This window comes from Eucyclogobius newberryi, unplaced genomic scaffold (genome assembly GCF_026437365.1).
Source record: "Eucyclogobius newberryi isolate DKJ021-1_F unplaced genomic scaffold, fEucNew1.0.hap1 SCAF_14, whole genome shotgun sequence".
Taxonomy (NCBI): Eukaryota; Metazoa; Chordata; class Actinopteri; order Gobiiformes; family Gobiidae; genus Eucyclogobius; species Eucyclogobius newberryi.
In genome coordinates this window covers 17781210-17808902 of record NW_027315768.1, presented here as the reverse complement: position 1 = coordinate 17808902, position 27693 = coordinate 17781210, and the positions used below count along the sequence as shown (strand labels likewise).

The window sequence follows — 27693 nt, the reverse complement described above, 5'->3', positions numbered from 1 at the left end:
TCCTGACCGCGGGGCTGAAAGTGAACTGATCACGTCACTTTGAATCGGCCCCTAAACTACAACTTTTTTCTCATTAATTAAGGAGTTTTTTTCTCATTAATTAATGACTTTTTTCTCGTTATTTAATGACATTATTCTCGTAGTGCAGCGCATTTTTTTGGGGGGGTTGGCCCTTATACTCTGTCGTAGAGGTTCAGGTGGCACACAATGTGAATGAGCCCTAAGATCAACCACAAAAGGACATAAATATCACTTTATACTCTTTTTTCTTTCTGTTAATTTTATTTTTAATCATCTTTATTTGCGGTTTTAATTACAGACAATAAACTTGTTAAACTAATTTTGCATATCTCAGAAATAACAATTTGTCAATACATCTCCCACCTCTGAGTATGGCTTTAAACATTTCAATCAATACATTAACATCTCCATGGAGACAAGTAGGTGGCAGACAAGTTGCACAGTGCACTTTGAAGGGAATATTAATGTCAATCCCTGTAATTTGGTAAAAACATATAGCTATATAAATGAGCCACACATTTTAAACCTATTTGAAATAAAACACAGAAACACTGGTCTGTTTTGAACACACGCTCTGACAGCCTCAGATCTTATGCTTTGAGATGACACAGAGTTTAACCTGATGTAGGTCTGTCTCCCTAAAAACAATTACGCTCAAGAACATTCAACAAACTGTGAGCTGCTGACCAAATAAATAACTTCAACACATGGATCAAATCTTCTCACACTGCATGAGATCACCACCTTTTGTTGGCGTAGAAAATCTATGACTACACACAAAGCTATCTGTAAAAAGAAACCGTTTCGGGAGTTATGGGAAGCGAGGGGTGAGCTGGATAACAGATTTGTCATTGTCTGTCACATTGCAGTGAGCAGTCAATGATTTTTCAATAAATCTTTGTTCCAATCCAAAATTATGGTCAAACAAAGCAACCGGGGGCTTTAAAAGTGTTGGCACGGATTATAATATCTTCACCAGGCCTTGTGGAAAGCACATGGAAAGCTTGCAGCCTGAATGTGAACACTTGTCGTCAATGTCTAGACAAATTTGATCCCGATCCCTGAGAGGCAACAGTATCCAGGAGTAAGATGTGTAAGAAATCTCAAAGGTTTTGCCTAATAAGCAAATATTATTCAAATACACAATGATTTATAGTTTGGTGTGGGAATAGTAATGGATAAGGACGTTACGCAATCATTTACGCAATCATTTACAAAGTATAATCAGATACTAATTGATAATAAAACTAGTATTGAAACTAGATACTCATTTGAACTGAAGTACTGATACAAAAAATAAAAAAATATAAAATTAACCACATTAACAAGACAAAGTTTGACTTTTTGAATGATATTGAGCGTGATCAGTGCATCAGAGCATTTTTTGATTATAGTGGTATCCAAATCAGGACTGAAAATCATTCCTCAGTATCGAAATAGAGTTGGAGACTTGAGTAACATGATAAGAATACTCATGACAAATTCTGAAATAATACATACGGTAAGTCTATGTTGAAAAAGTGACACCATTAATACCAATTTTAAATCAAAAGTGTGGAAAAAAACATCCAGGTATACGTAACATGTAGAAATTGTCCACTGGAACTTTCAAATATCAGTTACCAACAGGAGGTGCTGTTTATCATCATTGTCATCATTACTGACATAAATACTGTATACATAATGGGAGGAATATAAGGAAACTAAGCCTAATTTATAAGTTTTCTGTCAGTCAGCTAAAGTTGTAATAAGCTTTTCCAAACATAACAAATACTGAGTTAATCTGTGCAAAGCTCACGCCCTCGTCTCATTAGAGCGACAGGAAATCCACCATCTGCGAGAAGCTGAACTTTTCATTGTCGAAAGAGAGTCTTGTTTAACTTTAAGTGCAAATTACCCCTAATTATACTTACAGCCTGCACCGATGTGGGCTATTAGACACAAATCTCTAAGTCCAGTAACGAGAACAGGAAAGCCACTTTAAAGACTGAAATAAGCCACATGAGCAGAAGTGTAGAGGTAGTGCGTTCATTGTGTTCAGTAAACTGTACATAATTAGAAATAAAATATACCTCATCTTTGTCAACATCCTCGTCTACCTCAAAGACATGGACGGCCAGTTTGTCAGGCCTGGATGCTTTGCTGCAAAAGATATGATGTACAATCTTTTAGACAAAACAAAAAACACATAACATCCTATTTTTGTAGTAGTAGTAGTAGTAGTAGTAGGGATAGTAGTACTTTTAAGTAGTCAAAGATTTAGTGATGGTGGCAGTGATAGTAGTACAGTATTAGTAGTAATTCACAGCAACAGTAAAACACATGGTAGTGGAGGTAAATGTAATATAAACTTTATATTTATATATAAACCTTTATTGATAGTACAAATAATGAAGTGCATTTGAATACACAAGATTGAGGTTACTTTGACAATTATATCTTACTGAACTGTTTACACAAGAATACCAAACCTCTTGAAGTTTAAATTGGCTTGTTTAAAGACAGGATACGGTTTGCGTTCTGGTCTTGAGCGCCAAAAAACAAACCCAAGCTAATAATATTAAAAATACCCCAGAGTTTGACGTATTCCAGCAGTGTTTATCATTACTTCCTTGAATTCACAGTTGTTATGATTTGTCAAGGTTAGATTCTCGCTGCATATTAATATTTGGCAGTCAAATTAACGCTGTTCGGGGAATTACGCGTGATAACTTCCCAACATACCAACAATGACAGTGTTTTCCAGCCAGACACCAGCCGGGAAATGGCCTAAACGCAATTTAAGGAAACAGACAGGTAAATATAACGGTCAGTTTTCCTTGTCATTATCTCAACACCAAACGATGACAGCTTGTTTTGTTCTTCCTGAGCACAGTTTGTGAGTCGGTGTCTGAATTTCCCCATCAAAACAATGGAAAAGTGACACGTTAGAAGAGGTTATAAATCATGGACTTACACAGGCAGCTGTCTGAAGTCGCCCGAATAGTCCTCATACTTGTAGTTCACAACGTGCCAGTCAGACTTGTAGGTCTTAATGCACTGAAAGAAAATAAAAACAAAACAAACTATTACAAGCCATGTGATATATAGAGCATTAGGTTGACAATAGAAAAAAAGGCAAATAGATCAAATACATTAATTCATTATATTTTAGTTGGAAACAGATTATCATTTATTTTTCACAACACACGCACTTGACTGACCCATCAAGCTACTACATTCTATAAAATATATTTGGTGTAAAACCAGGAGCTTTATTAGGGTTGGGACTGCCTAGATACTTTCTATAACATATTGTAATTAGGGTTGTCGTGCTTTTTTAGTGAGAGCAAAAAAATGTTTATGGAATACATTTGAAATATTATTCATTTATTATTTGATAATGTATTTGGATGTAAAAAATAGTGATATATTGCAGAATATTATGTGTGGCAAAATTGTAACATTAGCATATTATGAGCCATGTGTTGTGTGTAGGATTGTGAGGGACCTGGTTATTCCAAGCCCTAATTGAAATATATACCCACTATACCCATTTAATTCTTCATTTACTTCAGGCTTATAGTTTATGTATAACCTATGTCTAAAGTCATCCAAAGCAAATAAACTCCTACTACAACTGCAATTTCAACAGACAAACTGGGAGTATGATCGTCACGGCTTTCTTGGAAGGGGACATCTGTTGGTTGTTATAGTCAGTGATAGGAGCAGCTCAGTTGAATCGCTTCTGCAGAAGGACAAGCCCTTTACAAGAAGTGAAACCGAACACATCTCGATCAGAAGAGCAATCGGAAACAAGGAGGCTCCTGGAGTGATGATCTGCAGCTGCCCTAGTGATGTCAGTGTGTGGACGTTTATGGGATCGGACAAAACATGATCCACAGACCATTGTTATTCTAGCAAATACAATATCTTATCTTATCTTATTACTTTGAAAATGTTATGTTTTAGGATTTCTCATTCTGATTTCTGATTAACCAACAAATGACCAAGTATTATCATTTCATTTCAAAAAGGGCCAGCTCGTCGCAGGGTTAAGATACTGTCATTTAATTAAATTTTTTGTATACAGGAAAAGATGCACACAATCAGTTTGACTCAATTAAAGACAATGCAGCAGGTTCTTGTTCTGCAGTTAAGGAGAAGCAACAACATTCACATCAAGAGCTGACAACCACAGACACTACAAACTCCCACTCTCAAACACAGTCAGGGACCAACTGTGTAGCCTTCAGCCAACAAAAGTCTGTACGACTTTGTCAAAGGGTCATCAGATCTGCTGTCCTCAAATAGAGGGGGAAATGGTTCCAGAGCTGCTGGTGTGGGAGAATGACCAAAGGTGTTCCTAGAGGCAGCACCAGGAGCTGCTCCTGTGTGTTCACTGATGGTATTAAGGCCGTGAGTAAAACCTGATGGGCATCATCTTTATGTAGTTGCCAGTGCATTACATCTGAACAGCACAGAGTCTTTATTGTTAAAGATTGTGATTTCTTTCAAAGTTGCAGATAAAATAGCTACCTCTTGTATTGCATTGAACTGCTTCTATTGAAGAAAACTATTTTTATTTATAAATCTCATACCTCTTGGACAAACAGGCTTTGAGCTTCTCTTTCTGCGTTCTCAGGCACTGTTGAAAAAACTGTTCTTCCTTGCCGCCTCAAAATGGAGATCTGTGAACAAAACAGATAACACAAAAAGTCAAACTTTTGATTGAGAGTGTCTATTGTTATAATACATAATACATAAAATATGGTTTTGTCTTGGGCTTGAAAAAGGACACGTGTAGCTGGTTGATTATTTTTCCATATCCTTCAGCCTCTGACAATACCATGCCTTAGGATCTGTGCCAAGTGAGCTCTATTGTCTGACTACTCAGCAACTCTGTGTTATAAATGCTTCTACTGAGCAGCAGTAAACAAAATCCTACATGATGAGGCCTATAGCACTGATGCTACACAATGATACTTTTAAATGTATGCATATACGGTAGATAGATACACATTATGTTTACTCAGCAGTCATACACCTGAGTCAACATAAAAGCACTTGTATTCGACTGAATGTGCACTCTTTTGACCCAGTCTGGTTAAATAGAAAGACAGATTTTATAGTTCAAGTATTATTTACAGCCCTTCGATCCGGGAGGATTAGAAAAGGTATTAGTTAAGTGTTTATGCTGTATGTGACCACACATAATCCCCATGAGCAAAACCAATGAATACAACCATTAAGTGTCCCGAGTTCAGCTGACTTTATTAAAGGCAAACCACTGAGTTGTGGCTTTGAGCAGGTCAAATGCTGCATGACCTGGAGATAAAGAAACAATCTACTACTCATGCGCCTCCTTGAAACACTACTGAATAGTGATAGTAGTAAAAATAACATCAATCTGTAGTGGAATTAAAACCACTTACCACAAATATGGGCTGGGTGGGTGTCTTATTTGAGGACAAACAAACAACATAATTCTGAACTGAAACACTTTGTAGTTGAAATGGTCTCAACAATTTCCAGGATCACATTTGTGAAGCTGGTGCTCCCTTTCCTCTGTGGAGCCAGGTTTCCTCTGAGGAAGATGCTAATCGCCACAATTCCAGAAGCAGCGTTTGTTTGAGGTAAGAGTCAGGAAGTTTTTAAATTGGAGTACAGGTCGCCACAGAGGAACAGGAGATCACAAAACTAACATTAACCCAAGAAGTGGCCCTGACCTGGAGTGAGTGTGTCTCTAACATTAAACAACATCTGTTCAGGCAGGAGCAAGTACACAACGAAGAAAACTGTGAATTTCTAATGCCCATTTGGTTTATATTGACCCAAACTAGTTTCTGTAAAGAATCTCATCAATTAAAAAGGTGCACACGTGTTATTGAGGATGCTTCACCACCTGCTTGTCTTTATGTTGTAGTTTACCTGGAATGTTCTACTGTGTGTCAAAGTTTAGTGTGTGAGAACACGTTTGAAAACTGAAACACCTGACCTGTAACAGTATTCTATAGAACCTTTCTGGCAAAGCAATAACATCACCATATTGGAGCAGGTGGTGGACCCTCAACCAGAAAGGTCACACAGTGCACCTTTAAATCCTAATGTCCTCCATATGTGGTGGCTATAATATAATATATATATATATATATATATATATATATATATATATATAGAAGAAATATTCAAATATTGATAAATGTGAAAATGTGAGAGTGAAATTGCTTGTGTCAGCCTGGTAACTAATTAGACTCGCTATTGTTTGGATTTGCCCCTTTAAGGCCGATGGTTGTAAGGTGTTAGTTGTTGCATTGCAAACCCTAAACTTCTGGAATACAGAAACTGCATTATGTCAGTTGTACACATCATCTAGCAAATATGTTATATAGATAAAGAATACATCTGGGTTGATTCTTCTTTAGTATCCCAGCTTCAGCATGCCCTCCACAATTAGCTTTGACTGTGTGTGCTTAGGTCATGGATATACATTTCCACTAAAAGCCTTTGACACGTATAGTAATTGTCCTTGAATCAGGCAGTTAGCGAAGCACAGAGGCTGAAACAGATGTTAGCTTCAGTCATTGGGACTATGTACAGTATGTATTATTCTGAGGCAGTCACCTGTTGGACCCCGACAACCAGCCCAGTTATAAGTGCAGTGTCGTGGTATGTGGCGTCATGGCTAAAGGGTTTTAAAGGGAGTCGGGGCCCAAAGGCAAAAAGTCAAGGCTGATGCGAGTGAGCACCAGCTGCCACCACTTGACACAAAATGAGACTCTATAGCCACTGTACGCTGTAACGTTTAGCGTTTTTTCCACTCCTTTTGCCTCACACAGTTGTTCTAACTACTTTTTAGTACAATACATACGGTAGATTTTTTTTTTTTTTCAACATCTTGAGATGAGTTTATCCAGCAAAGGCAGATGCTTATAATGTCCCAACATACAGTAACCAGCATGTGTTGCCACATAATAATTACAAATTGCTTTGAATATGGCCCATTTACCATAACCTTAAAGATTTAAAATATGAATACTACACTGTCTGTACAGCACAGAAGGAGATAACACAGGCTCTGTCAAAACATTTGAGCCTAATAAAGTGATGGCCTCTGACCTGTCTCTGGTTAAAAAACACAGCCAAACCACACCCTGCTCTCACAACACTAGTAATGCAGAGACCAACGGAAAAAAGACCCACAACAACTAAATCTCACAAAGCAAATGTGCAAAATGTGAGGGACGATGATGTAAACACTACATGAGCCTCTAAAACTTACTTCAAAGTCCTCCAGAGGGAACTGCAGCATGTCTCGCAGAACATCACTGAGGATCTGAGTCTTCCTCTGCACCAGCACATTCTCATAATCCAGGGGCTCGATCACCTTCGGCTTGACCTGTGGACAGGACACAACAACTGTAAGAACACCAACAAAGTAAATAGTGTTTATATGGGACAGAGTAAACCTGTGCAGACAGATGTGGCACATTATCGAAATATCAATCATATTGTGAATGCTGTTTTAAAATATTGTTTCCAATTTAATTTTTTATCAGATCTTTTTGTGGTAATTTATACTGTAAAGGAATTTGTATTAATCTCCAAGTTATATAGTAATATTTCGGCACATTTGTGGATCATTTCACTTTTGTCTGACACTTAAAAATCAACTTATACCTTAATTACATTTACAATATATGTTGGATCGACATAATATTGTCTGAAAAACATTTTGCTACAAATAGCAAGTTAAATTTTAATTTGTCAAGACTGCAAAACTTCAAATATAGTACAAGAAATATAGTAGGAAAAAATAAAAACCCACACCCAAAATACCATATGCAAAAAAACTAAAATACAAAACAAAAACAACATACTCAACCATTTGATTCCCTAAAGCAAGCACTTTGTTAAAAAAAAAATGGATTGTGACTTCTTGATGTGGGGTTCATTTTCACACAATCATCACATTTGCATAACATTACAAGCGTAACAAGCACAATATTGTAATCACATCTATACTGGAAAGTGATCGTACTGTTCACAATGTTCATATAATTGTGCGGGACAGGAGTAAGTCACTACTTTTTACCACAGAAATACATTCAACAACAACTTGAAAGCAAGAGTTCAACACATTCAGATGATGGAGAGGAGAATAAATCAAACGAAAACAGTGACACATCTGGGGCTGATATTAGTCGCAGGATGTCAATGAAGTCATGGAAATAAAACCTCTTAAATACACGGCGCTAGCAACATTGTTAACAACCGCCACGTAGAAGACACAAGGAGTAGAAGCTTGTATCAGTTTCAAGGACAAGAAAGAGCTAATGGTGCCTCCGTGTCTGCCTTGTGAGGGCGGCTTTGACATTATCAGACATCAAGAAGTGAGTGAGCAACAGTTTGGTCATTCATATCACAGTCTGTTAAAACAAATGGTTCAATGATAATAAACAGGTAAATATCTGAGGTTCAGATTATGCATCAGACATAACAGAAGAGTAACGGTGGAGATTAAGAAAAGAAGCATCTGGGCTTGTGTCGAGTAATCCATCCTATATCTTTGCATCTGAAAACAAGAAGACGAGGTGAACAAAGACAATTCTGATCATGTTCAGGAAGCACGGCAGACGCCTCCACGAGAGCTTAACTATACGACGCCCAGGAAGAGATCGAATGATATTGTATCGGATGTTTTGTGTTGGGCTGTTCCTCAACACATCCATAAACTTAGTAGCTTAACTAGTCGTACAAACTTGAATGACTCGCTTGGTGAGTGTGAGTGAGAGTGAATGGTTGACTGTCAGCACTCGTCTTGAGTGTTGGAGTCCGGCAATTAGGTGGCTATTGTTTAGGGTCTTGATTTCCATTGTGCCCCGAGGGATCGTCAGGTGTGCTGCCAAGACTAGACACTAGACTCATTAATTTCACATCGCAGTGCCCATTGAGAGTCCCAGGCAAACTTTTGAACCTGAAATGTATTGTATGATCATAATCTGGACTATACAGACTCTAAAACACCTTTTCATAACGAAAACAGCAGCATTATTGAATCAAATTGTCAAAAAAAAGAAGAAGAAACTATTTCTGATTTTAGCAATAAAACATGTAATTTGTACCGTATTTTCCGGACTATAAGTCACACCCTTTTTCATAGTTTTGACCGAGGTGCTACTTATACTCATATTTATACTTATATTTAACCTTACACTTATACTCTGGAGCGACTTATGTGATATTATTTGTTATTTTCACACATTTTCGTACTCCAGTGCAACTTATATATGTTTTTTTTCTTCTCTTTTATGCATTTTTTGCCTGGTATTCTCTATCTAGAAACCATTACTCAACATAGTATTTCAAAAATGTGTCTCAATGTACAAGAGAAATACTAGTTTGACAAGTCAACAACTAAAAGAATCTCTATCGTTTCAGCCCTAATGAAATGATACGAAAACAATCAATAATACCAAAGATCCAAATAGAAATCCCAAAATCTAGACTAGAATAGAAATAGCCTGACACAGACTGAAGACCTTTGGCTCTTAAATGCATTTGTTTAAGATAAGACTTTGATACAAACATCCTGGGATATCTTTTTTCCAGATATGTCATCATATTGTTACACGTAGAAACCATTATGAATCTTGCCGCATTTCAAACAACGATTCGACTTAAGTCCACAAACAGACAATCCCAGCCCTGAGCATCAAACGCAGCCACATAAATCTGCCGTCCTCCCCGTGTCCGGCGAAGCAGCAGCTGTTGAGTCGCACTCCTCCCATCACTGAGCTCTCAACACTGAACAATGGTGCTGTGTTGTGCCTATGCCGACCGATAACACACAACACACTTGCAATAAATAAATACAACAGCCGGGAATGGGCCAAAGACATAATCAATCATGTTTGTACTATTTTAAGTTGTAGACTTTTTCTTTGGGCTCCAGGGTTACGCCGAGTTGATTTGGATATTACTTTTGTGTATGTTTTATGTCAGATCATTGAATCAAGCCTTATAGGACTGGTGAAAAAATAAGATAAATAGGTTTGAATAGAATAATTTATACTATTGAGAGTATTTTTTTTCTCATCAAATAAAATGGTCACATTTATATAGCGCTTTTCTACCGTCAAGGTACTCAAAGCGCTTTACATCAAGGAACCAGTCACCCATTCACACACACATTCACACCCCAGACATACGCAGACACTGGGGGGCAAGTGTCTTGCCCAAGGACACAACGGCAGTATTCACATGAGGCAGCTGCGATCGCACCGCCAACCTGCGGGCCAGTGGATCTGACCGCTCTGACTGAGCGGGGAGTCGAACCGCCGACCTTTGGATCAGAAGACGAGCACTCTACCACTGAGCTACTGCCTTCAAGTAAGTTAAACAAGCTTTGATATATCTTCAAAAAATGTTGCGTGTCATTTCTCCCATTCAAACTGTTGCACAATATGTTTTCTTCAATCTCAGAGGATACAAGTGCAAATTAGAAGCGCAGAGAACTTTGTATAATTTCACACGGCAGATGCTTCTAATGGCTCAAACTACACAAACTACAGGTTACAGCTCTACAGGTATTTGGTGCGAAGTCCAACCATTCTTTTCGCTTACTTGGCACTTTAATGAGAGAGACGACAATAGAACACATGACACCTGGCCAGTTATAAACTTTTACAGTCTTTGGGTTGCCTTTAAAAAGTACAAGAGCATACACGAGTACATATTTTAAAAGGTATTTGACGTATGATCACCTGTGGCACTGCGACCTCCTCTGCTTCTGTTATGGAAGAAGTCTTATACTGCTGCGGACTTTCTATCACCAACTCCTTTTTGGCTTTATTCGCTCTTCCTTGCATTGTCAACACTTGCGGGTAGCTATCCCCAACTTAGATCCAAAATAGAAAGCAAAACCGAGCATGTCAGAAAAACCCAAATCTTCAAAATAACCCTGGAAGCTTTTAGAGAATGCCTCCTCACAGACTTGACAAGCTCCTGTAGTCCCAAGCCCTATGTGAAGGGAGTAGATGCACACCCAGAGCGAGGGATTTGGGCCCCGCCCCCTCTCAGCTGTGCGGCCTGGGGGAGTTTGTTACACAGACAGGAGTCAGATAACAGTGCACTGGTCCACCTGCGCCGGGACAGGGCTGACGCAAGGCAAACAAAAGACACATTCCACCGAGGAGGAGCCTGGACCGAGGATGAGAGGAGAGAAAAGGGCAGCTGAAATAAGGAACTCGGCCACACAAATGTAACGGGTCAGACGTGAGAGGTGTACTGCCGTTTAAAGTGAAATTAATGCCATTCAGAAGTATTACATTGAGGTAGAAGTAAAAATATATCTATGGTACATGTGCTATCGCTGCTCAAAATGACACTACCACAATACTAATACTTTGACTACTAAATGTTACGGTTACTTACTTTTATGTCTACAAATTGAAATACTTTAAATAAACAGAAGTAGGCCACAACATTAGTACTTGTTCTTCTGCTCTGCTAGTCTCCCTGCTACTTCAACAATTTATTAAATGTACTAATGAATACGATGAACTCTAGACCCATTTTACCACACGATTTTCAATATATTTTTTATCCACGTTGTATGCTTGCTCAAGATGTTAAGTAAACACATTGCATCCTTTATGAAGTGGATATTTTAAGGTGCACTGCGTAACTTTTCTCCATGGACAGCCATTACTTTGCCTCGAATGTTCCACAGTATGGAATTTAACTTGTAATTGAATAAATTAATGTTATACAGTTATACATTTATCTTGCTGAAAATACTTTGAAAGTTTCCCCTGCAAGTTTTCATGGAGATAGATACTGTGTATAATGCCTGACAACCGGTACATCTAAAAAGTGGCAAGCAATGACAAATCCAAATTACGATATCTAAAAACTAGATTAACATTGTGGACAGAACTGGCTGATCAACTGATTGCAACAGACACATTTCATTGCTCAATACACAATTATCAAACTTCAATTGACAACTCCAGCTCCAGATGTGTCCCACAGCGCCCCCGGTGACTGTAGTGAAGGCCCAGACCATATCGCTGATGTGGATGTTTATGAGGACATTATGGAAATATTATGATATAATTGTGTTGCACTGCAACTGATTTCCCTTGTTTTTGCCAGGGAAGCGGACAGAGATCATGGCTAATTGTTACAGCTAAAACGTTGAGTGACATAAACACTGACGGTGGAGGCTCTGGGGAAGCTCAAGACTCTAATCATGAAAGCGATAAGACCGAGAGTGGAAGCAGAATAAACAGCTATCACTTAATAAGCCCAAAACAAGCACAAATATTACAAGCCTGTCACGACAATTACTATACTTATATATATATTACTACTAATCAATATTATTGACTCAATAAATGAGACTGAATCATTTTTGGGGGGTACTTTGTCTTTGCACTTGTGGGGGAATTTTGCTGTCCGGTTGAATAAATTAATTTTAAGACTCATTATAGACACAAATGTATAAATTAAGCGTTTCATTCTGCCATTTATTTATTCCAACTCATGTTTGGTGGGATAATCCTGGTTAAAAGCTATTGCGTCAGTGGCGTGAATTCATTTCTAAATTTACGTGACAGGCCAAGGTATGTCTTCAAATATATTCCACAATCTTTCTCCTTTCTTGTGATGAGAAATGTATGCCCTGCCCTACAGTAGATCAGAACATTTTTGAGTTCTTAGTAATTGATCCGTGTTTGGCATTCCAGCGTGCCCCAGCCCCAGACGACCCACCGTAGGATCAGGCCTGACCTGTGGATTCCTGAGGGCCACACCAGAGGAGGATGTTGTCTTTTCACGCCTGGCCCCCGTCCCGAACACAAGAGGGGAGAGCTGCGGGTCACGCTCTCAGCTGGGCTCACAGTCACATGACCACAAGGCAACACAATGCTGCTCGAATCAAAATGTAATGTATCCCAGCGACGCACAGATTGCTTCATTTCAACATTTGGTTATTCGGTGCTTTGTAAAGGGCAAGAAAGGGCATGTTATATGAGTATTGTTGCCGGGTATGTGTGTTGAGATGACTCACGTGGAACTATTTGGATCTGTGACTCATAATTCTGAAGAAATAGTGGTGCTTTTATCGGTTTTGTGGGCTTGGGCTTTAAAAAATGAAGTTGAGCTCGTGTCTGGCCATTGTATAGTTGCACAGAATTTTTTTTTTTTTTTACCAACAAGACATAAATGATTAATGCCCTGGTAGTGAAAGTAAACTATATGAGGCTAATTTAAAGCCACAAGGGTCGACTTTGTTTCAAGAAGCAGAGTAATTATGTGGTTTATTCAACTTAAATATTGATATCCACATCAATAGTAAGAGACATTTCCCTCATGTTCAGCACAAGAGAAAATGCTCAGAAACAAGTTTAGTGATTAATTGTATCAGATAGATATTGAAATCATTGTGAATGATTATTCTATTATTAAATGACAGACTCCAAAACCTGCCATGTACTCAGAAAATATGTTTTATGACTCAAACAGAGAAGTAATTGTATCAGAACAACATATTTAGTGTTTCTGTTGAAAAGCCTATTTTGTCTCTAAATAAGCTCCACCAGGATGTCCTCAAGCTGCTTCATCTGGGACAAATTTAGTAAAACTATCATATTCACGGGCCACAACTAACTGAAGAATCCAAAGAATAATTGCTAGAATAATCTATGGTGGAAGAAGTTCTCCATTTTGTTCCTTATGTAAAAGTACAGATACAGAAGAACATTTTATAAAGATTTGTGCTGATTTTTTTGTCAACAGCAGCAATTCATATCAATGTCTTTATTTTTCTATAGCATTTTTATGTATATATTTTTGTTCAAAACTGGGGCTTGAGCTTAAAACCTTTAGGCAGAATGTCACCATGAATGTGCTACAAATGACCCGTTTTCAGTCCAGATCAAAACTATTGTGGAGAAGAAAGTACCTGCTCTCAAATGAAGTGAAGTGATAGTGTCAAGTATCTACTGTAAAAATGACTTAAGTAAAGTGTAACAGATATCTCAAAAAAGTTACTTAAGAACAGTACTTTTTCGTAACTATCCACCCCTGCTGCTGGGTACTGTCCTGCTGTACTGCTATCCCATTTCCAAAACTGATATCAATACTGCATTATGACCTAAGCACCTCTAATTTATTGAAAGCACATCCTTTATGATGTATTGACAAAAAAGGACTGGGCTGGGGTTGGATTTTTAAGGTTATGTAATAATGATTTGATGTAATCACTGGGCCTTCGCAGTTTGAGCAAAGCGAAACAGGGTGTAACCAGGAATGTAACAAAAACACCCCTGCATCCCAGCCCTCACCCCATCATGCACTCGCAATTTACCAAACCTGTTCTCCCTTCACAATTAAATGTCTTTCCCACATGCTTGATACTTATTACAGTACAATGCATGCGGCAAAATAACAGGATGCAATCACAGTGACAGAAAAACTTCATTTGGATTTATAGGTACAATCTTTTATCATCTCTAGAAATATGTTAGACAGCCATATTGATCGGCGTAACCTTAAAATGCGACTTTAGTGTGTTCGATATGAATTATGGTTGCACTGAACAGTGGGAAAATCTGTGCAGGGGAAGATTAGGAGCCAGAGTGCAGCAGATAATGTTCCATGCACCGACCAGCGCGAACAAACAACTACTTTAGCCTATGGAGTCAGTCAGGGCTGTCTGCAGCTCCTTCTAGACAACAAGACGGCTTCAAAAGTAGGAAGGAAAGTAGGAAGTAGCCACCAAAAGAAACAGCGCTCATAGTGAAGGTATGGAAAGGAGAATGACGGAATCCACTTGAGCCAAAGAGGAAGGTGGAGTGCTGATTGGATGTATGGAATTTGCTGAGGAATTTGGCCTGCAATGTGGTTTTGAGACACTTGATAGGGTTTGCTAAAAACCCCTGCATTTTCTAATAGTGTCTGCTTGTGATTAGAGGTGGGCAATATATATATCGAAACATATTGTGAATTATTGTTGCTTATAGTAAAAAAAAAGTTGTTATATTTCAATATGAAATATCATATTTCTTCACTTTTGCGGGTAATTTTACAGTCTATTCACATTTCTCGGATTCTTAACCTAAACTAATACATTTAAAGACACCTTTTAACACATTTCTGTTGAATTGACAAGTAAGACAAAACCAGGTATTTACCTTGGACTGAAACAGAACTAAACCAGGGACAAAACCAAACTAATCATAACACATACCATAATATCTTCTGACACTTTTATTGGGATACGCTACAAAAAGATATTGCAATATTAATTTCTATTAATATATTAAATATATATGAATATCCAAGCCCTACTTGTGATGGAGCATTATAATCAAGCCTAAATTTATTAAAAGACTGTGCTCATGTATAAAGGGCAACGACTAACAATCATTCTAGTAGTTGATTTCAATTTAGTAGTCGACTTTCAATCAGTGAACTGGTCAAACAATTGTTTCTAGAATTTTAAAATCTATTGTTAACCAAATAAATGAACTATGATGACTGAAGTCTTCTACAGAGAGTATTAATATGAAACGCATAAATAATTTTTCCCATTTTCATTTATAGTGATATAGTTACAACAAATCCTCTTCGTTATAGTCTACTAGTCACAATGAGTTGTTTATGCATTGCAGCTCTACATGGATGGCTGATTATCAATTTAGTCCAAAGGTAAATGTCAATCCATCCCAGCACCTCACAGCCATTCACATCAAAAAGTAGAAATACCGGTAGTAGCAGTGATAGTAGACAAGTGTTCTGTTGTTTGAGTAACAAGGAAAAGACAAGTAGGGGATTCCCATAACTAAAAACAGGCAAATTACTTTTTCCTTGTTAACTTGTTGCTGCGCTGACGAGCCATCTGCGCCATCAAAACAGACCTTTACTCATAATCTTCAGAGCTTAAGCATACTACTGAACAGACTGCTTTCATCTGAGTCCAACGTCTTATCAGCCCTTTTCCTTCAAGAGCACTTCACTGATAAACTCTGGAGACATCTTTGCTAGCTGCCGTCACATTAGTATTAGTATTATGTTCCCTCAAATCCAGGAAGGAAATAAAACATTAGCGAGGCAAAGGCTAAGAAAGCTTTTGGTCTTCTGTGCATAAGTTACGAGAAAGAACATTTAATTTGCATCTAACAGCAATATCCACAGAACTGAACCATGTCACAATAATTATGTCTCATTTTGGATGGTACCAAATAAATCCAGAGAATCAGGAAAACATCAAAAAGGTTGACGTTGACGATGTTCAAAAATTTCAAATATTGAATTTACGTAAATTGTCAAAAAGCATAAAGGCAAGGCAAGTTTATTTGTAGAGCACATTTCAAACACAAGGCAATTCAAAGTGCTTCACACAACAGGAAAAATGCATTCAAATCACAAAGAAATTACAGAAACAGAAATACTTGGGAATTAACTAAATAAAAAATTCAAAACACCTAGCCAAATCCAAATTTATCGGACCACATTGGCAGGCATTTCAGACACTCCTTCCCATATTTATTTGACATTGCAGCATGACAGGTGTCTCCGGGATGGACACATCTCTTTTAGATTGATTTGTTTCCATATCTGCACGCTTTCTGCAAACTGCACACGTCTGTGCTGAGCGTGTTTCTTTTACGCCTCCACCTGATGTGTGGCGCTTTGTATCTTTACCGACGGACCTAGTCTCGTCTGACCCTCCCTAGATTAAGCTAAATAAATAAACTAGAAAAACCTCCTTTGCCCTACTGATCTTCAACTGCAAATGCTGAGTGAGGATTAGCGCTCCCAGCCATGCAGCCATCAACATAAGACCATCCCAGAGGCCAAAGGGAAGCAGCCAGCGTGCCCTTGACCCAATTCCCTCCTTTTAACCACATTGGCCACTGTCCCCCTGCCACTGCTGCGAATCTGATGAGAAACGCACAATAAATACGTGACTCGAGAGGGAAAACAAGCTGGTACGGAGCCCTGCCAAGCCCACTGCTGTCCAGATGAAGAGGCGTGATTGATTCAGAGCAGACACAGAGCCCACTGTCACCCCCACCGACACATACACATACATGTTCATAATACACACACGGACGCTCACAACCAGATTTAACCATTGCAGCGAGAGAGAGAGAAGATCTGCCTGGCAGCTCTCTTACTGCCCTACATTTTACAGTTAAACATGACGCATGATGCATGAGGAGGAAGAGGCTTAGTGTTGTGCCCCTAATTGTTGCTTCAATGATGATAACATGTACAACAAATGTATATAGAAGTTAAGACAGCAGGTTTCTATGGAAGAGAAGAAATGAATGTATGGTTTAGAAATGTATTGCATTGCACAATATTCTTTAGTACAATATGATTAACAGTATGCGGTTTAGTATTACATTGCACAGTATTCTTTAGTACAATATGAATAACAGTATGGCGGTTTAGGCAAAAGAAAGCTGGCAAAATAGTCATACACTTATAATATGATTTTCTATTTAATAATAAATAATAGTGCATTGTGTTTTTGTGTCTCCTTTAAAAAAAAATGTGTCAGCTTGAATGGATAAATGAATGGATGGATGAATGAATACTCTACACTTTGAGCTTCTCGCACCTTTTTTCCAATGTTTTTTTTTTTTGTATTGTACTGCACATGTCAAATAAACTGAGCTACAGTTCAAAAATAAATAAAGTTATAATTACTTTACCGTTTGTCTTGGTTCTTAAAGTGAATGAATCTCACTATGGTGACCACATCATTCTCATGATGAATGTATGAGGCCATCTCTGACTCATGAGACAATCAATTATACAGTATTTATAAACAACATTTTATATTTATAGATGCCTTACTTTAAAATATGATATACCTCCTGCAAAAAGAACGACACGTTTCATAAAATATTTCCATCAAATCACAGAAAAGTAAAAGAATCTAGCACCCGTTTCCTCCTAACCCTGCAAAACACCAAACCCACCTTGAGCACCCTGGGCACTGGCAGGACCCTGGACTCTCTGCGGCTCAGCGCTCTCTCTGCCTGGGACTGTCCCGCCGGCTCTCCTGCCTCCTTACACATGTACAAACTACAGTTCCTCTCCAGCACGGTCCGAAAGCCATCCACCACCGCGGTGCTGGCGGTGCACCCCATCACCGCCGCTGCATTTGGGCATCAGTCAGCCAGGACGCGCCTCCGCCGGCTCACAAGCTCGCGGTTCAACTGTCCATGGTGAATAAAAAACTCCCAGCATCCACAGAGGGCTAGAGGCAGTGAGATGGAGATGTGAGCGCGCTGCTAGAATTACCTCGATCAGCACATGAGGCAGAGAGAGGGAGAGACAGAGATGGAGAGAGAGAGATGGGGGGGATGAAGGATGATAATGTGCAAACGTCACTGAGGTCTGAGCATCTGTCTCTTTTATACTGTCATCCCAAAACTAAATGTTGTGACTTTTCCCTTCATTTGCGTATTTGCGGTTGTAGTGCTCATTAAAATTCAAACGGGAGCAAAATAAATGGGTTAAGTCTTCCATCCAGAGGGAAAGTGTGGTCCTCCTGGCTCAGGCAAACTGCAATATGGTTGAGTGCTTATTTAGTTCAAACGAGAATCAAGACTGGAAGAAAACAATGACATTTGAGAGTTAACAGATGGATTTTAAAGCTGCACACCACTATTTGGTCTAAGCTTTTTTACCTCTGATAAAGAATTTTTCATCAAGGAATTATAAAAAAGTTCCAAATGGACAATATGCAACAATATTGGTATTAGGAGCACACACCTCCTAATCAAATGTGGGCTTTCCTGTCCCTCAAACTGTAGGAGGAGGGAGTGGTATTCAAATCTATCTCTACTATAAATACATACTTAGTTCCTAGTTGTCACAAACACTCTGGCATATTGTTGTATTCGTATGCATTGATTTTCAGAGCGATACAAAAAAGTGAAACTGGGGGACCGTTAAAGCGCAGTCAATCCTAGCTTACTTCCAGGTTTATAAAAGACAAAAAACATTATTATTAGATGCACAGCGGTTTGATTTTGTGACTTTTACAGTGGGGGAAAAAAACACAATGTTAAGTTTTAATGAATGTTTATGATCCTATTGCGCCCTAAATGATCGGAAAAGCAAGCACTTACCCTTTTGTATTCTGTCACATTTTGAAATAAATGTGTATATATATAAATGTGTATGTATGATATATATATAGATCTATATAACAAAAGTGGGGACATACATTCAAAGACTAAAGAGAAGAGATAGAAGAGTAAAATTCCTTTCTTTAACAGTCAACAATAGCAACAGTAGTTTGTAGTGCAGCTTTTTAAACACGACTGTAGTTGGGTCTGTGTAAATAATCCAAAAATGAAGTGGAAAATCCCTCATCACCAACCTTTAGCTTTAACCTAACCTGTATTCAAGCAATTGGAGCAAATTCACACATTATTTAACACATTCTTGTGGTATACACTCTGCCCACACTTTCCTTTTATTTTTTTCTCCATCTCATACCAGAGCCGAGGGCCTCTAACACAGAAACACATGCTACTGGCAGCAGCTGTGCTTACTCACATGACACTAAACTGCCTGTCCTTTAATATAAGTCTGACAATAAACCACAAGAAAGAAGGATTAGTATAGGAATAATTCAACAATGTCTCTGTATTTTATTGTTGATTGCATCTAATCTAAATATCAAGTTGAAAGGTGCACAAATGCCATGCACTCGTTCCTGCAAGCTGCTGTTATGTTAATATTTTAGTGGAGCTTGACACAGTGAACTACATTCAGCGTCAAGAGCTGGAGCAGCAGATGATGAAGGAGAGAAAAGAGGAAGAAAATATGTTGGATGCAGCCCATTGATTTGAGTGAAATTCATTTGCTACTTTGGTTTATCCTTTTCCTCGCACTTGTGATCCTCTCTCCGCCCTTGATGCAAAGAAGGATTTAGAGGCTTAATATGTGTAATGGCAAGCAGTAATCTGGTGTAGGACTTGTAAAACTGCGTCGTGAGAAATCCAAACACTGAAGGGCTTTGACACACATTTAGCTTAAATAGTGTCAATCTTGTTTTGTTTTTGTCAATTTAGGCAATTTTCTACCCAAAATATGCTTAATGTTCAAACAGATTCTAAAATGTGTTACTATGACATAAGCTAATCATTAGACAATAGACAACAGAGTGTGACAGCTGTAGACAGTTATGCTTCAGTACACTGCACGTCAAGACATGGTAAAATGTGGTGTGTCATTTATTGACACTATCTAAGCTTTGTCATACAGAGATTTCACCAAACAATGGTGAAACCAGATTTCCATGTATGTATCACCTATGCAGGTTTTGTCTGTCCTTTAAATGTGGTTTGTCTTTTGTCCTTTAATAAAAGACCAAAAAAACAGGTATTAAGCATGTAACCATGCCTGATGGTTTTATAACTGAAAAAGTCACATCGGCTGGTATTCATTTATATGGGAAGAGAAATGATATATACTTCCTCCCTAGCCCCATGTCTGCCTCTATGTTACAAACCCTAATCCTAACTATGATATAATCGTAATCACAGTCTAAAAATTCAGGGTATGATTTTTGTTGGCATTAACATTGCACAGTGACCATGATCCAAAATGGCAGAGTGCATCATGGTCACACTGTGCAACGTTACTGTCCTGGAAACAGTCGTAACCATGGTAAGTAAATCAACATACTGCATTACATAAAAGATACGCATCTCCAGCTGAAATGACAAAGTACAGTCCAAACATCTGCTCCAAAAGCGCCCCACTGTAACCCCTAAATACCTTGACTCGTATCTCTACAGCAGTTCAAGCTGTAAGCAGCGAGTGGTGGGTGCAGCTGAATTAAGACATCAAAGACGGAAATGTGGAAGGACGAGGGTGAGTGAAAGTTTCCCCTTTCTCCCTTATGAACACAGCTCGCAACCAAACAGCCAACAATATCCAAGTGTGGGTAAGAAGGGCCTCAGGGAGAGGTCAAAGTTCAAGCTCACACTTAGTTTCCATGTACAGGCATATTAGAGATCCAAGTTCAAAATGTCAAAATGACATAATCTTTGGCCAGTACAAAGGCGTTAGAGCTCCAGATTAAACATACTCTAAAAGTCCATTGAAACGTACAATAGGAAGTGGCTGTTTCCTGCTGATGTGAGAGGCTAAACCTTGTTAAAACAAAGAGATTAAAAACCAATAAGGTCTGCCAATGACAAGTGTAACTTTTCCAAACACAAGTATATGGAGAGAATATATTTAAAAGTAAACCTATAGGAGTCATTTACAAGGGCATGGTTTACATAATAGAGGTTAAGTCAAGAATGGACTCACAAAGAGTCCAATGCAAGACAGAGGTCAACAGTGGAACAATACTAGAACCTAGTTTAGAGGTGGTTTCAGAAATAGAAGTAGTACTACCAGCAGTGGCATTATATTATGTCGTCTAAGGTCGACTGCACACATGAGGATATTTAGGCTGATTCTAAGCCTGATTTGCTCACTTCCTGTTTAATTACCTCGTGCTTTGCTTATACCCTGAAAAGTGAAAACAGCAGGTGTTGCGTTTCTGTCCTTCATTCGTAAGACAAATGGTTGCACAATGTCCTTATGTCTGTGGTCATTGCCTGGATGGTTAAATACTGTATATTACTTCTTGAAAATTGTAGGGAACTTTTTGTTGGTAAGAGTCGGTAAACTGTGTTTGTCTTGGAGCAGACGCAGGGGTATCCTGTCCCTAAAATGGTACAACACAAACACCAGAGCCACATCCTCTTCCTTTCACCAAGTTGGTATTTTGGGACCGTTTATTTATCCTCAGATGAAAATCACCCATTTTCCTGAAGAGTACGACATCCTTTACTTTGTAGTGAAGCTTTCAGAAAACAATATTGACATTAGACATTATTGCGTAAAAATCATTCACAGTTTGTGTTTTATTTTTTACAATAAATGCAATTGAAATGAAACATTTTACAAAAAGTTAAACTTGTATGACACATCTTGTCACACAGCAAGAGAGAGACTAATCTATTGGTTTGCCAACATTTATTGGCCAATACACAGTATTTGCACTTTCTAGCATATCAGCTCTCAGCCTTATATCTCCAGCATAGACACATACTTGGTTTGAGCTGACCAATTATTTTAAGGAAAGACAAAAAGCTTTATTCTAACACCTCTAACACACAAAGCTACTGGACCAGACTATCAGTATTAGCATTGTCTATGAAATAACACATATTGGTCATTCTCGATTTTGAACACAGGCCTTGAATACAAAAATACTTGAAAGTGTTTCTTATAGTGCAGAACATAGAACATTATTGGCCCCATTACCTTTAATAGAAGCTGCTAATCCCCCATACGTTCACACAGCTCTGTCTCTGTGCCAGGGTCTGAAGCAGTGCCCCCCCCCCCACAGGGCCCACACTCTCTCTCCCACCAGCTGTGGTTGGCTTCACTAGACACAACATGGTGTAATCTCATAAAACATAAACACTTGCTTACTTTGCTTCCCCAAACTGATCACACTGCATTTTCCAACCTCACCACAGTTTCTGAGAGTTTGCTGAATAATGCTGAACAACACAACAGCCACGGGGCCAAGTAAAACATCAGATTAATGGAATCAAATACTATTAAACTACAGATCCCTGTGGTCCTCATTAAGTGCTACAACAATTAAAGTTAAAAGCCAGGACCCAAACGTAAATGTATACAAAGACTGAGCACTTAACTTATTTTAGTCATTTGTAAATGTAATTGAATTGGAAGCCTTCAGTCACTATTATTGCAACATTTATTTGGTTGATAACAAGTTTGAAAAGTCTGATTTTACAATAACAGAAATCAACGCCGACTCATCAACAACTAAACTAATCGTTAGTTGCAGCCTTATAGTAAATGTTGTAGAAGATGCATCTTTTCTATATAGTGACTGGTATTTTAGTTGTAGTATTGCAGCAGTTGTGTAGTTAATGTATTTTTACATTTTTAAAAAAAATCAACAAATAATCTTTCTTTATCAGTATTTTAGTAAAGGATTTTCCTCAAATTCACAGAACAGTAAGTTTCATACACATTTCCTCCACCTACACTGTATCTATAGAAACTAATGCTTGTGCTGCCCCCTACAGGACCAGAAGAGCACTACAAGATTTATGACCAGCAATCAGTCACATTACAAACCATTTTGTTTGGATAATAATGACACTGCGAATAGAATCTGAACCCAGAATGACACACATTTGAGTGTCTTGAACAAAACAGCTCTGTTTAAGCCTGAAGTTATCTTTCTTTCTTCACAAACAGCATAAAGCAGCCTTTGTTCATCACATGGATGTCACTTCCAGCAAGTTGGTGTGAAAACAATCACAGTCATCTCTGACCAGGAAGAAAAAGGAGAATGTGGACGTACAGGAAGGACGATGGATATAGTCCGTAGCAACAGACTATATCTAGATATATGATTTAGCCCGTGGCATCTTAAGCTTAGCGGCGGTGCAGTGGTGACTAAGAATGGCAGGGTCACTTGCCAAGATTGATCCAGGTGTGAAGTCACTTTTAGAGGCCCGGCTGTTATTAGAGTCAGGCTACGACATGCAGTGCGGAAACTCCAAGGAGAAGGATCTATGGGACAAGCCTATACTGGTCTGAGAGGGGCCACTGAAGGGTGACGCATTCTGAAGTGGTCCTGTTTGGTCCAGAGTGTTGTGAAAGGTGGGTTCTTCCCATCTGAAAATCTGACTAATTTCAATTACCTATTGTTTCTTGAATGCCAAAACCAGACTGTGGTCTGGAGCCAAATCTATCTATCAATCTAATCTTTCATCGGCTAAAGACAAATTACCGGTGACACACAAATACTGATAAGAAATGCAAGACACAAATTTAAGAGCCCTGATTCTTCTAAAGTCTCCGTTCAAAGTCAACTGCATCGTTGCATTAGGGCTGGGAAATATGGCAACAAAACACCAAATGGAAATAATCCTGTCAATATCTGCTTTATTGATGTGATCGTCATATTGTAATATAGTTCGTTTCTGTTTAGTACAACCTTTCATTTAAATACAGCCACATACTGACACTTTTCCACACCTACTCACCCCATTAGGCTCGAACTGAGTGACAGGTGGATTTGACCAATCACAGTGAAGTGTGAACTCAAAGAAGCAGCAGATGGCTTAAGTTTCCTCTTGATGGCAGATTAAAAAATAAGAAAAACTGAAAAATTCAAAAGCATAGGGATTGAAATTGGGATTTCAGCTCATGATATATGATGACTTTTTGTTTTTTAGTATAATTGTCCACTCCTACTATCATTATTTATTTAACAAGTTCAGTGAATACCAGCAATTACTACCAGTTAGGTAACATTCATATTGTTTTATGTGGTTTACCAACAATCAATTTGTATCATCTGTTTCTTTAAAAGCAAGCTTTTCTTCTGAACCGATGGCTTGTGCAGAGATTTAAATGCCATAAGGCAAACTGATGATGACCCTGAGGCAGAATAAATAGCAGCTTTAATCACAACAAACCGTGTTAAGTTGGGAGGTTGTTGCAGTGAGTACACCAACGGGGGAAAGGGAAGTGTTTAGGAACCTCAAAGACTCAAGTATAATCTCAGTTGGCTCATTGTGGGTAATCACTGGAAATCCTCTGAGCCTGGTTCACTGTTGACAATGAGAGGAAACGCAGGGTAGTAAGAAGGACGGGGGAGGAGATGAGGACATGTCCGTGCACCTGCCCCACTGTTTTAGTGAAACGTGTGGTGCCATGCGGTCCCCGGGGACAACGGCTATAAAAGGCTCAGACTGTCAATACTGTTCATTTAGTATTTAACGCTATATTAAACCAATAACCTGAGTAAATGAAGCTTTAGTAGAAATTATGTAAATATGGCGACACAATATCTGCGTTACAGGCCTGTTTGAACTGTGATGCTCCAAATCATTATAACTTTATTTTGTGCATTAGCATTTCAATAATTATAGTCATCATGTCTCCCTGTTGTTGGTACTAAACAGAAGCACACCCCCTTCCCTATGACCCCACCCTTCCTGAGAGAGGAAACACATGGTCTGGGTACGTCCCTGTTTGGGAAAATCTTAACTTGGTCCAAATGGCACTGCCACATTCTCAGGCCTAAAGAGGAGCAAACACCGTGAGTCCACAGCATTATTATTAGTATTTGCTGGGGTCTAAACGATGCCATCAAGTACAATGGGGCTACTATGGCAACTATGATGAATCTGACAGTTCAAACACAAAGTAATGCTGCAGGAAGTTTGAAGAAGAAGAGATATTCTAACAAGACACCGCAGAGGTTAGAAGCCAAAGAGGATTTATTTTGGGAAGGCATAAACTCTTTCTGTGAGGTTGTGTGGATGGAGTCGACCTATAGGTGGAGATGAAGAGAAGTCCAAGATTAAAGGGCAGCAGTGTGCAGTTTAGAACAGAGAAGTACATATTCTCTCTTCCAAACTGTATCTATTGGAGTTTGATCTATATTGCTATTGTGGAAAAGAGCAATTTAATGTATGATCTGTTGAAAAAAATTGCCAGATTCTGATTCAGTTCCGAATCACCAAGACAAGTTCTTATGTTTGTGAATTCTGTTCATTGACAATGGCAATAAACCTTTTCTGATTCTGATTCTGAGATGATTAAAAGTTTTCTGGTGGAGGGAACGGCACCTGCTCGTCTCCATGGAGATGTTAATGATGGCGGATGGACATTAGCTTTGAAATAAATCCAGATTATTTACACCATTAGCTGTTCATTATTACATGTTGTCCCATTCAAATACATACATTAAAGAAAAATAAACATTTGCCAGGAATATTACACAGTATGGTATGTTTTTTTATTTCACCCAAAAAGGTCCATATAAGACAATTAAAAACAAAGACAAATGGAAAATGACACTGCTCACAATACAAATGCCAGTTTTCAGCGTATGTTTTAAACAAATTACTTAATTATTTAAATAAATGCTAGAAAGACAAGGTACCCTTCTTAGCCCGACCTGACCATCTTTATGTATAAATATCTCATGTTACAACGTGAGCACCTGCGGCCTGTGTATGTACAATTTATTTTTTCTTCGTACATTTTGTTGCGGCTTATATTCAGGAGCGCTCTGCAGCCCGAAAATGATGGCAAATGCAGTTACAATGCTACAATAACATGGAGACAAGCAGCCATCCCCCAGAAAAACTACAAGGCAAACTTTTTACAAATTAAACACAGGCCCAAACACAAAACCTAGTCACTTGTCAGTACAAACATACAGTAAAACTAAGCAGAAAATAATTTAGCTAATCTTTTGAAGCTAATAAATCTTAAGCTACAGGTGAGGTTGTAAAAACCCACCTTGTGCTGCCCATTCCTTTGCCCCTCCCTGTGTAAACCCCTCCTCCTCTGCTCCAGCCTCCAGTCCGTGGAATGCCAGCTATGTGCGCTACATAGTGGAAAGTCATTAGAGTTGATCCCTTCAGGCGCTGTCAGGTCCCATCCTCACACACCGCACAGCCCAGCCAGCCTTAGAAGAGCTGCTTTCAACCACGTTTAATTAAGCAAACAGCATGCATCGTGGGAACATGGACTGTATCCTATGGAAGCTTCTGCTTTATGCTCAGTAATGGATATACTCCCATGTTGACTTAGATAATGATGCTTTTAGCAACTTACAGGAAGCATTTTGGGAATTCCCTGCTTGAGATTGTTCTACACTTTCGCTTTGATTTGAGAGAGAGAAGGAAGGTACCCAGAGTTCTTGGGGTTTAGGGTTTCTGAATTATGTGATTCTCTCCAATATATTGAGACATAAAAAAATTGGTTGAGTTCGGGTGACGTCTTGAATAGTCTGAATAGTTTTAAACTGAGCAGCTGTCAGATTGCAGATTTGCTGACCTGATTTATGGTTAATATCTCTGTAATTACTTGACCTATCCACATGAAACAAAACTGGCAAAGTTCAAAGTCTTCTCTGACAACATAAACTAAAGTGAAATAATTTCATAAATAGCTTCAAAAGTGGTGCCATTATTCATCCTCAACAATGTAATTGTTGTCAGCTGGAATTTAGCACATAAGATGAATGTGGCAGGTTTTGGAAGCCAATCCCAAACAAATAATAATAAGATTCAACATTTGTGGACATTAAGATAGTATATCTCTGTCAAAAACAGAAAACATCCCATAGAGATACTGAGGCTCCTGAAATTACAAAGTGCACAATTTGGTCAGGTTACGGTTTGGGGCCAAACAGTGAAAGAAAGAAAGCCACTGGGTCGTTATCTGGCCCATGTAATTATGTGCTATTTTGGTGATAACTTTATATTGGGAAAAAATGGAGTCATTGTAGCATAACAAATGACAAGTACCACATCTGAGCCTGTAAATGAAGAGTGCGCTGCAGGTCAGAGACCAGAACACGCTAAAGTCACGGAGGCCAGACTGCGCTACACCAGGCTAAACCAGAGGATTAAAGCTGATTAACCTTATAAATCACTTGTTTTGTTATTTGGTCAAGCTACTTAGCCAAAAGACAACTTTCACATACTTGTACACATATTCATTACATTGTATGTATTCACTGGGAAAATCCAAGCAAAAATGTTCAAAGCAGTGGCTATAAATATACATCAAAGATCATTC

General features: G+C 38.6%; 1 protein-coding gene across 3 annotated transcripts in view; it reads right to left on the bottom strand.

Annotated features, from left to right (window-relative positions):
- The window catches only part of LOC140359607 (dedicator of cytokinesis protein 9-like), a 58922-nt gene that overhangs the window by 23137 nt on the left and 8092 nt on the right, over positions 1-27693 (bottom strand). For 2 of the 3 annotated variants that reach the window (XM_072444628.1, XM_072444627.1), the window contains exons 2-5: positions 7283-7399; positions 4602-4691; positions 2978-3060; positions 2094-2163 (exon numbers count right to left, since the gene is read on the bottom strand). In XM_072444628.1, the coding sequence (XP_072300729.1) occupies positions 2094-2163; positions 2978-3060; positions 4602-4691; positions 7283-7399 (360 nt within the window). Of the gene's footprint in view, positions 1-2093; positions 2164-2977; positions 3061-4601; positions 4692-7282; positions 7400-18002; positions 18235-27693 lie in introns of those variants that run through there. The other variant, XM_072444626.1, reaches the window with a different exon arrangement.